The sequence below is a fragment of the Aquila chrysaetos genome, chromosome 12 (assembly GCF_900496995.4).
Source record: "Aquila chrysaetos chrysaetos chromosome 12, bAquChr1.4, whole genome shotgun sequence".
Classification (NCBI taxonomy): domain Eukaryota; kingdom Metazoa; phylum Chordata; class Aves; order Accipitriformes; family Accipitridae; genus Aquila; species Aquila chrysaetos.
Genome location: NC_044015.1, coordinates 31,804,240 through 31,816,241, shown reverse-complemented (window position 1 = coordinate 31,816,241; position 12,002 = coordinate 31,804,240). Strand labels below are relative to the sequence as shown.

General features: G+C 41.7%; 1 protein-coding gene across 1 annotated transcript in view; it reads left to right on the top strand.

The window, feature by feature from the left end:
- Positions 1–12,002, top strand: part of EIF2B3 (eukaryotic translation initiation factor 2B subunit gamma) — a 104,778-nt gene that overhangs the window by 43,544 nt on the left and 49,232 nt on the right. The window contains exon 6 of the mRNA XM_030033702.2: positions 8,823–8,912. Coding sequence (XP_029889562.1) covers positions 8,823–8,912 — 90 coding nt within the window. The remainder of the gene's footprint in view (positions 1–8,822; positions 8,913–12,002) is intronic.

Sequence of the window (12,002 nt, the reverse complement as noted above, 5' to 3'; positions counted from 1 at the left end):
AGTCTGACTTCAATTCTCCTTTGGTTTTAAATTTTGCTGTCACTCTGCAAAAAGAATGCTACATTTTCTGATTTGAAGGCTTTGTTTTAATGAAGTTCTTATTTGATAGTGTCAAAATATTAGCTGATAAATTAAATAGTATAAGTTCTTTTAAACTAGAAAAGAACGCAAATATCTCTGTATTTCTTATGTGATTTCCTATCACTTGGGTATTTTTTCACTCTAGAATTGGGCTGTACTCTAATGCTGATCATGTCCTGAGCCCTGACAGCTCTCTGTGTCCTGAAATCTCGTGGCTCAACGTTGATGTTGCCTTAAATCCAGGCTAGCCTGTGTCTGAGGATATATCTGAATACACCCACTGAGTCATGACTTCAGTGTAGCCAAATCGGGAAACCCCTCTGTTTCTCTGTAGGGAAGCAGGATTCGTCAAGTCTGATTGCTCATACCTTAGCGTACTTTCCCCTAAAATGTATTTTTCTTCTACGTACCCATTCAGCATTGCAGAGATGTAAAGCAGCAGCCTGTGTCCTGGCAGTCGCAGCCAGGCTCCCTCTGCAGTGGTGGCAGAGCCAAGTTCTGTGCCCATTTTAATTTCTGCCTGAGATGGAGCTGTTTATATTTTCCAGTTGAATATTTGACACTTGCAGTTGTTGGGATCTTTTCAGGGTGAAGTGTGGTTACTTTGTTGCCAAATGCTAAAGTGTCCAGGTTTCAGTGGAGTTGAGATGTGAGTAGGTACAACTGTAAAACCTTATCATGAATCAAAAGTGAGGCAGAAGCAGTAGGTTCCAGGGGGAAATCAAAAGGAAACACAGGTCAAAGCATCAGCTGAGGAAGCTGCAGACCCTCGAGGAACAGGAGCTAAGTATAATTCACTTGCAGTAGATGAAGGAAATGATCATTGCCAGATTGCGGAAGACATCCTACATCAGCTGGATTTGGGTAGGTTTTGGTAATTTAAACCATAACACTTGAATTTTTCCCATCTTTGGATTCAAAGCTCATGTCTTCTTGCTTTCTAGACTGTAAGTGTTGGGGAGAGCCAGAGTCTGCTTTGTCTAACACACAACATGTATTGCTCCTCTCTCCGCTCCTCTCTCTGCTCTCTTCTTCCTTCTAACCCTCCTGACCTGCTGTCAGACTCTTGCCAGGTTGTTCCCCAGTCCCATGAAACTTAACTGTTTTGAATGCAAATATCTTTTAAAAAAAGACTCACAAACATGCACTTTCCATCGTAAGAGCCAACTTGCTTGTCAGGCGAAGATCCTAGCAAAGGAAAGTGAGTGATCAGGTATGGCCTATGCACAGTAACAGGTTTAGAGGGGGGTGTTTAATAAACTGGTGGTGCAGAAGTAGGTGATTTTCATGAGGTACCTGGAAAGTTGCTCACAATGGGAAACCCAAAGGTATGTGTGACAGCTTCAGTTTGTCCTGCTCCTGGCCCCTGTAAAGTAAAAGGGAAAGGCTTATAATGCTTATTTCAACTTTGTTTTTTCCGCTTCTGCTTTTACTTGCAATTTAAGGTTGGGGCAGGGAGGATTTCTTTTTGCCTGTGTGTTTTAGTAGTCCAAAGGTATCCCATTGCCTCAAATTCCCAAATTTTGCAGATCACAGATCTGAATAAAACCTACCTCACCTGGGAGGTGCAGAAGGTCTTTGGAGCCTTATTGAGCAAGGCTGAGTCACACTGCCTAGTACCGTTTTGTTTGCCTTTGAGTCTAGGCCAGTGACATAAAGAAATTGTGGCAGCCTTGCTGTGTTTAAGCTATATATTGCTAGTCACCTACAGCTTGACCTAGTATTCAGTTTCACTGTTTCCCATGCATTTACTGTAATTATTTGATTTAAGAAAATATATCATATGTCTACTGCTTAGCCTTTTGGGAACTGGCATAGGAGGGATCAGCAGGAGCTGCTGTTCTTCAGTAGCCTCTGTACAATCCTCTGGCTTCAGTTGTTTGCTTAAAACTTGTTCCTCTTTGTGTTGTCATCCTTTCAGCCCTGGTGATTTTAGGGAACAATTATTTACCAAGGTGAATTTCCACAAAGCAGGAAGCAAAATGAGCTGAAAATTGGAAATTATTAGGGTTGCCAGGTGCAGACTTTAAGTTCTTTCTCCCTCTTCAGCAAAGAAAGCATTTCCCAAAGCTTGATTAAATCTCTTAAATCACAGTTTAGCCCAGCATAAGAAAAATAAGCTCAAATACAAGATCTGAACCAAGTGACTAAGCCACATCCCGTTGTGTTAGAATTGAATTGGTTATAGTACACAATAATCTACTTTATTGTCATCCCGGCCTTAACTGTAGCATAAGATGATTACATTGAATGTGTATAATAATAAGGCTTACACTTTGTATATACTGCTTTAAATATTTTGGCAGACCATAGAAAGAACCTTTACGTGCAAGGCTTGATTAATCCTTTTCCTCTGTGTATAGAACAAGTAGCTGCCAGAGCTCAAGGGTAAAACCTATTAATAATGTCTCTGGCAGTCCCCGCCCTCCTTCGCAGTGTATTCTCTTCTGTTCACACCAAACTCCAGATTTATTATCATTTTGGTCTCTCTTTTGCTCTCCCAGTTTCTACATAGCCATTGGGGTATTCTAGCAAACTTGAATCTAGTATAAAAGTGTCTAGTATAAAATATTTGCATGAACTCTATTTTTCCAGTGACAGGGAAAGAGAAGAGGGGCAGGGGTGTTGGGGAGCCCGGCCCCTGTGTTATTTCCTACAGCTGTTAGCACTCAGTATGGCAGAGAAGACCCTTAGAACCAAGTTTAGGGAAATGCTTTCCCCAGCAGCTGTGTCTGGCGTGCTCCTGGGGGGATGCACGTGCATCCAGCAACGTGGCCGTGCACCCCCCAGGGAGTGCTCCTCAGACCCGGGGTGGGTGAGGAGTTACTGTTGTTCTCGTTTTCATGGGGGGAAGCTGAAGCAGGGCGAAGAAAAGCATTTTATATAAGGTCATGGGATGTAGTTGGCTGCGCAGCCATCAGCACCCTTGCTGTTCAGCGTCGAAGTCAAGAGGGATGTTAACGTTAAAGCACGGTGTTGGTGCCAAGATAATGATGCTTTCTACGGGAGGTCACACTGGCTTACTGTAAACCATTACTGGCCTTGAACAAATACCAAGCCTGAGTTCTGACTGCTAACCTATACTCTTTATACTAGAGAAAATGATTTAATCTTTGGCTTTCAATGCGAGTTGGTTCTTTTACCAAAAAGTTTTCAGCATGTTTTTGTCAGAAGTAGGTTCATAGTTTGTATTATAGTCTCAAGGGTATATTAATAATATAACACAACAAAGAAAAATGGCACGTGGTGAAGGTTTTAAATGAAAAATATTTATTATTCGGAAGGCTTTCAAGCAACTTAGGTCACTAGATCAATAAAACATTTTCATTTGGAAAGTACTTCCCATTCCTGACGTGCCGTTACCAGAGCTGCCTCCGGGCACCGATGTTAAGTTGCGAACGTAGCCTGTCCTCCCTTGCCAGGTCCTCGAGGGACCGAAGCGAGTCTTGCCCTCCTGTCTTTGCAAATAAGGTTGTTACAAAACAGGAGGAAGGGCAACGGGGAGGGGGTGCCTCTGAGCTGGGAAACAGAGGTCAGGGTCGCCCGGGGCCCACCGCACGTGTGGTAAGACACCTTGGAGCAGCCTACGCTGCCTTGAAATCTTGGGTGGCTGCTTCTCTGTGCCCCTTTCCTCGCTCTCGCGACCCCGAGGTATTCCTCGGAGCCAGAACTGAACCAGTCGTTCCACCCGAGGGGCTGCATCCTCTCGTTAAGCTCTGCTCGCCCTCCCGTGAAGCCCGGCGGCAGAGGGCTGCCGGGCAGAGCGGCGCAGGAGGCCCCGCAGGCGGCGGGGGGGGGTCCCGGCCTGCGCCGCTACAGCTGCTGCGGTTCAGCCCAGAGGTGGCAGCATTTCACTGGTGGGCAAAGGAGGCCTGGGATACAGTGGGGACATTCATTTGGCTAAGTGCTTTGGGATCTTTTTGGCCAAAAGCACTGTGTTTAAAAAAAAAAAAAAATTAAGGTCATAAGGTGTCTGGGATTTTTGAAGAGCCAACGTAACAGTGGTCTTTTATTATTACTGAGTTTACAGCCAAGTGCTGTCCCGTAAATGAGCAATGCGATTTAGGGATTTTTTTAATTTTTTCTTTCCCTTTAAAAGTAGGAATGCTCGAGACATTAAAGGTGGTCTGGCAGCTTTTGCTGTGAGACTTCTCTTCGTGTTGATCTGTACACTGGGTTTGCATCAACACGAGAGCACCACCTCCATTGCAGACAGTGAGGGGTCAGCAATGTGTGTTTGAACTGGATGGCACGCTTCTTCACGCAAGAATACAGTACGCGGGGGATAGGAAGAATGCAGTAGACTGTTTGGCTACATGGACTATGTGAGCTACATGCAATTAGAAAAGAAATGAGTGTGGAATACATAGTTTGCGCTTAGCGTGCTGTTATTTATTTACTTATTTTGAAGGGATGGGGAGGAAGATGAACTAATACCCCATAAGCCCACGGTGGATGCAGGAGCTAGGTTAATAGCAGGTATGATTGGATTTTTATTGTGTCATTGCTCGGATTAGTGTTAGAGTACGGACAGCCTCAGGTCCTTGAGCTTATTTCAAGACCTTCATATTTTCCGTCAACAGCTGCATGAAGTTAAAGGGAAAGAGGCCATGGGATTTCTCTTTCTCAGCTAGTTTATTTGTGAGGTGGTGAGGTTAATGTGGCAATATCCCATGCTTAGTAGAGAGGCTTTTTGGCTTTAAGCATTGTGTGTGCTCCCTTCAGATTTATGATTTTGACCCCAGCCTGGCATTATCACACTGTCAGTGGGAGTGCAGGGCTGGTTTGAACCTCCAGCTCTTGGTGGTAATCTCTCTTAATTAGTTTACAGTTGAAACAATTGTCCCTCTTTTTGCCTTTAAACAAGGGAAGTTTGCTCTATCAGTGGTTGATTTCCCTGAGGGAGGAAATCCTGAGGGGAGGTTATCAGGGAGAGAAAAGCTCCGGGCTCCACTTTCAAAGCAATGCCATGTACGAAGCATGCATCAATCCTGTTAGTACTGCTTATTATTTCACAATGGCGTGTCAGGAATTACGGGCACAGACCTTTCTAAGGAGTCTTGCAGACCTTTATGCACTCTCATCCCGAGTCAGGATTTTGTGGAATTATGTGCTAATAAAAGCTAATTTTACACATTAAATTGCATTCTTTGAAATTGCTCTTTTAATTGCTGTTCTTTCCCTGACTTCTCCACAGATCTCTCTGAGCTTCCTTATTGTCGACTTTCTGCCAGGGAGCCCTCCATGCCTCATCATTAGGGCTAAAATCTGCCATCACTTAACATAACACACAGAGCTTACAACTGGGAGCAGCCCCCTCCCTTGCATGGGAGCACAGACAATAATAGACACTATAGTGGCAGCGCCAATGGGAGTTTTACCATGTATTTTAATGACTTGTGCTTGATTACATTTGCTAGATTGAACCGAAGTTCATTTAGTAATTGGTATGATTCTTAGAGGGTTCACATTTGACATTCCTCGCTCATTAAAGAGCTCCAACAATGGCTGTTACAACTTTCATCTCAATGGTGACCCTCTCAGATATATATCCAGTCTTTTTCTTTTGATAAACCACCCAACCCGGCATTCATTAACACTTAACCATCTGCAGCCAGCCCCTCCTAGTACCTTCTCCCTTGCTTTGATGATATAATTAAAAGCCTTCTGTATTATCTCCCTCAGAGCGATAAGTCTAGGTGCGTCAGCTCTCAGCACATGCATTGTTTGTTATTCGATTCTCTCTGTATCAGCTGTTCCTTGCGACGGGGCTCATTTTTCATATGTTGTAAAGATTAGCTGATGGAGTGGGAGATCAGAGGCATGAGAAGGGAGTGTGGCTTTCAATATTAGCAACCAGATGCTCATTTGAAATGGTGATGGAGTTTGCTGTTATCTGTTAGATTATTTGGCTCCTTTGCTTTTACCTGAAGATAAACTGGTTTAAGCACGAGTCAATGAAAATTAGCATCATCTTTAGTGGCTTGTTATGATAGAGTGCTCTTATCAGTCTGGTTTAGTGTGGCTATTCTCTCCTTGAGTCTGGTTTACAGAAATCGCAGCTTTGTTTATGCATGTGCCCAAACTTGCCTGTCTGACCTTTGAAGCTGTGATTATAATATTAATCTATGGGACTATTCTGTTGCAAATCACTTAGGTGGTCTGTATTTCAGAGGATTTTTCATTGTGGGACCTCCCTCTTGTCCAGCATGATGTTTCATTATTGTTGGTATATTCTACACTGAAAGCTAGCTCAGAGTGGCATTTCAGTACATTTTGTTGTCTGCCTGGTTTGGGGGAGGGTGGGGGGGGGTGATGGAGATGCAGCTACGATAGCAGTGTGCAACTGTGTCCGCTTGCACTGATTTTGTTACAAAGTTGCTTAGCTACAGAAAAACTTGGTACAGTACTTGCATGCAGATACAAACTTCAGCCTGCAAATCCTCAGTGTCCTGTGGTGTAGCTAAATAGTGTTATTCCAGTTTGCAGGTGGGGAGACTGTGTGAAAGCGGCACAGACACTGGCAACAGAACCAGCATTTATTGAGGAGTTCCTGTTTTACACTGTTCTGCTTGATGTGTAGCCGTTGCAGCCTTCCCCTGCATTGTGTTTAAGGGGGGTTGTGATAGATCTTGACTAGCGAGAGCAGAACTTGGCATTCTGGCACTAAAGAAACTGTGTCCTGTTTGTCATCTTCAAGTTAAGAATTGGATTTTTTCCTCCCATTTTTCCCTCTCCTTCCCATGTTGCATCCATTTCTATTTTTTTACATGTTTTTTGCCTTGTTCCATTGTTATGTTCATTTTTCCCAGCTTTCCTCCCTGGTCCATTTCTTTCCATTTGTCTCTTTCACCCATTTCAATAAACTATTATATTCATTATATAAATACAAGGGAGCCCTTTTTCTCAGAGAAGATATGAAAATTCTCCCTCTCATAAATACACAAAATGTGGAAACCATCCTCAGGATGCAGAGCAGGAGGGAGTCTGCTGACTTCCAACTGCAAGACCTCATTAAAATTAGTGGATTCCCTATCCTCTTTGCATAAGGAACATTGCTATTTGGGCTGACTTCCACAGCAACATCTGGGCCACTGATAACATCAGTACTGGAGCATTGCTAGGTGAGCTCATGTTTTGTTAATGAAGTAATCTACTGAAAGTGCATATATCATTTTTTAGTACCGCATACTTTACTGCAAAGTGTCGTACTACTGTTATAGGAGCTTTCCTTTGCAAGTGGATCTTAAAGAATTTCATTATAGTTAATAATATGCTTAGCTTGAATTGAATGGCATGCTTGAGAAATGCCACCTAAATTACAAAATTTTAAGACTTAAATACTTCGGCAGTTCAATACATTAATTGAGAAATACACTGAAAAATTACTTACTAGAACACCTGATATTCTCCATAGCTTTTGTGTTACTAAATATTCGGTGTGCTAGTATTGGCTTACTACATATATATGTATATACACACACACACACACATATATATATGCATGCCCAAGTTGAGTGATCCCTCTGCTGAGCTAACTAAATAATAAAAGTGATCATGATCACAAACATCTGACTTCAGTGTGTTCTGGAGTAAGTGAACAAAGGTTGGATGGAATATACTGGTAAGATATGTTCATTCAAACTTCATTATGAAATCCAGGCATCAGAGAAGGAAGAATGAAAACAGAGACAATTTCAGGTGTGGATTGAAATTTCTCTCCTAAATAGCCTCTGGACTGTGAGTGCAGTTACAGATCTCTTGAACTGCCCAGTGTAGTCCCTGACTGTTGTTGTGTTTTGTCTTTTTAAACTTGCAAGCTAAATATTTTTGTGGCTTTTCTGTCCTGAGAGCTAGTGGTGAGTGTTCACACAGCCAGAACACTCTCAAATGAGGCTACAGGTGTGTGGAAGGGAAAGTAATATTGGCATAAAATATCTAGCTGCTTTGAGACAGGTTCCAGAAAGGGTTTCCACTATCTAAGAACAGAGAATGCATAAAGAGAAGTAACAGAAGTAATCAATGAGTCTTTATGGTTTAAAACTTTGTTCTTAAAATATTGAAGCTTTTGGAGATTTCTGAGTTTCTGAAATACTAACCTGCCACTGGTCTGAAAGTGAAGACTTCTGTTTGCCATTGTTTGGCTAATGATGAGTGGGAGTTTTACTGATCTTTTCCACCTTGCTGGGCTGGATAGGCAAACACTTCGTAATTGAGCTGTGGCAGTCAGTTGTAATGTGTAGTGTAGGAAAAGTGAGCAGACCCCATCGCCTTCCCCTATTCCCCTCCAGGAAGTGTTGGAAAAAATACAGTAGTGTTGTTGTGTTTGCTAGGAGAACATGCACAGCCTTGCATATTAAGGCAGGCACTTAGCCAGAAGCTTTGAATTATTGTACCCTGACATTACCCACTGTAACTTTTAGCACTGTGGGCCCATTACTTTGGCTTCCTGCCCAGTAATGTGCAATTTCCACTTACATAAGAAGATGTAGCAGGAGTAATGACTCCTTGGAGAAGGTGTTTTCTTTCACAGCAAATCAGCCCAGGGCCAGCAGGTGTAAGTTTATAGATGCAGTCCAATAATGGCAGCCTGCACTGTTCTCCTCTGTTAATCCAGCAGTAGATGGAAAGGAACAGATCTGCCTTTGCACACTTTTCACTATTCATTAACTTAATTGCAAAGTCAAGCTCTTGTAAATGGCCACGCAAAGCTCCATGATTTTCCTTTTTTTCTTTTCCAGACACCCCAGAATGCACATCAGAACAGGGCTGATGGATGCCCATCTCTACTGTCTGAAGAAATATGTGGTAGACTTCCTTGTAGAAAACAGGTAAGAAACCAAGCAATACACAGGTAGTAGCAGGTATTTGCATTGACATAAGGTTCATACCAGAGCTTTTAAAGGAAGATTTGTTTCATTAAATTGGCTAGCATAAAGTAGAAATGTAAAAGAAACTAATTTTCAAAATGCTTTAACCACACTAAAAGGAATGCCAAGCATTATGTCTGAGTTTCTTATTCAGACCTTTTTAAAAAAGAAGTTTAAAAAATCTAGTAACAGCATAAGTGAAAGCTAAAATTTTTGCCTCTTTTCTGCATCCCTTATTTTCCTAATGTATCTGTGCTTTTTGGCTGCTCATTTCACCAGGGCTCCCCCATTGTTAGGGCTGTGAATACATTTCTGACCTTTGATTTTGCCCACCACAGTCTGTTTTGGCCTTTGCAATCACCTTTTCTCTCCCCCTTCACATCCACCACCACTGCAGGTGGGCTATCTCTGTAGCATCCTATGTTTTTAGCTTGTGATGTTCCTCTGTCAAAACTCTGAGACCACCCACTGAGAGTAAGAAAAACATCCATTTATGGAAGTGAAGAAGGATCTTAGCTATAATATTTCATGAAACAGACCAAAAAAACCCTGTTTATCTTTTAAAAAAAAAACAAACAAATGAACAACCCTCCCCACAGTAAGTAGTTCAGTTTTGGAATGATGTCCAGTTCCTAGACTTTTTGTGGCACTCTCATGACCATTACATATATTGAATGCTCACTGAGTTCTCAAGAGTTTTTTTCCCCTTTGGAGTAAGATGAAAGATAAAGAGGCTAAGTGTTGTGTCCATAGTGCTTTTCCTTAGCACATAAACTGACATGTGAAAAAACATTGAGGGGCAGGGGGATTTGTGGTAGTCTTGACCATATACAAATCTGGTGATGCAGTTAGATACATGATCGAAGAAGCTCTTCCACAATAAGGTTCTGTGAGTGAGTTAAAGTGGAAAATCTGTGTTAACCCCCAGGGCAATTTCTTGCCATGCATAAAAATAAAGCTTATCCAATGCTGTGACTGGCACATGGGGGCATTGTACAAGTCATTTTAGTTCCCATTTGTGTATGGTAACATGTCTGAAAGGTGAGAACGCTTCAGGAGCAGCAGATGATTTAAATCTGTAATAAGCCATTTATTCAGTGTATTTTAGAAAGTCGGTGACAGTTTAGACTTCTTATATTTCCTGTGGTAGCAAGAAGCAGTGTTTATGCCTTTCTTTTGTCATAATACAACATGTAGAACTCATTTCTTGAAATCCTAACCATCCAGTTTTGCTGGGATTAGACATTTATGGAATATTAGACATTTCACACATTCGGTTCTTTTTCCCTGGTATTTCATGCTGTTTTGAATTTAGATTATTAGGTCTGTGGGACAAGGACAGTCTTTGTCAGACATGCCACAGTGCGTGACACAATGAGGCCTCTAAGCGTAAATAGTGGTAACTTCAGATTTCAAGGCTTTATGCTATTTCTATTGAAACTGCTAAGATCTTTGGCTTTGTCAGTGACAGGATTTTACCTTATGTTAACCAAAGCCAGCAGAGTGAAATCCTGCTCTGAACTCTTCCAGCTGCCCCCAGATCCCCCTAGAACAAGTCTACTGGCTTTTTGCAAGTATGACCAGTTGGGGTTTTTTTGTTTTCTAGAGAGAGGTCATTCTCTGTCTTCACTATTTTATGAAGATGTGCTTCTTTTCTGTGACACCTCCACAACAAATCGTAATTACAGCAGCTAGACAGCATTTCTGTGACCTGATAGTAACATCTGGCTTACTAATGGCAGGTAGCTGCTTCATTCTCTTTATTACACACATGCTGCTTATTCAGTCAATTGAGAGAGAGAGTCAATTGCAAGTAATGTGCTTAACTGGCAAATCTGAGGAATGGGACTTTTGCCATGAGGAATAACTTGGGCTTTCAGGCTTCTGGCATTGGTGGGCATTTGCAGCTTGTTTTTCTTCTCTGAGGAAGGGGAGGACAGTGCATACCCAAAGATCTTTCCATGTTTGGCAGCAATATGCCAGGACTTTTTAAAGACCCTGTGGAATATTTTTGCCTCAACAGTACTGACATCTACATAATTGTTTGTGTTTAAAAATTCTTTTTAATACTTTGGTTTTTAGTCTAGAGAGAACCTACAGTAAGATTTTGCCTCTCTGCAATTCAACAGCAGGACTGGAGAAGCTCAGATGCCTTGTTTAAGTTGTGCGTGTTTAAAACTAACAGCAGGGACTGAAGTGAACAGTGAAGCTCTTGTATGGTGCCAGGAAGTACTGACACAGTGTACTTCCTCAATATTACAATATTTACATTGTGTTAATATTTTAACAGCGGGGTTTGATGGCAGGCAGAACACCTTTTTTTTCATTGTTTGTAGCTCAGTGAAGCATTTACATTTTTTTCAAATTTTATTTTGACATACAAGAGCAGAAAAGATGTTGCCCAGCAGTAAAAATTTCAGATCCTACAACTGGCTATAGCTCACCCTTTTGCAGGGGAAAATTAGGATTACTTCCAGGTCAAAGAATTACATGAAAACTAATGTGGTTATGTATGTGGGATCTGTTGCTCCAAATGGGATAAAAGCCCAATGTAGTCCCAGCTTAGCTGAAAAGATGTGGCAAGAACAAGCTCTCCCCATGTGAATGTAGTTTGTATATAGCTGCACCTGTAAGGGTAAATTGCATTCCTCCACTTCAGTTGGATTAATATATGTCATATGTAATCACTACCCACTAATATGAAAACAGGGAAAAAAAAGAACATGAAATGGCTAAACCTTTGTTTTGTCCAAGTATATATGAATCTTGCTTTAGGAATTGGGACAACTTTGTTGTATGACACCTCTGGAAAAGGCTGAGTTTATTGTTCAGCTCCAAAATGGAGTCATGATACCAAGGCTTTGTTATCAGCTCAGTGACTGTCTTGCTTTGTGGTACTGGATAGATCCCTTAATTTTTCTGTGCGCTTGTTTCCTCTTCTGGGTGCGATTGTTTGGAGAATAATTGTATTTGTTTGGCAGCAGTGAGATTCTAGTACGGAGAGTGTTAGGAGAGATCAAAATAGTGTTTGGTAGTCTGTAACCTAGTTCG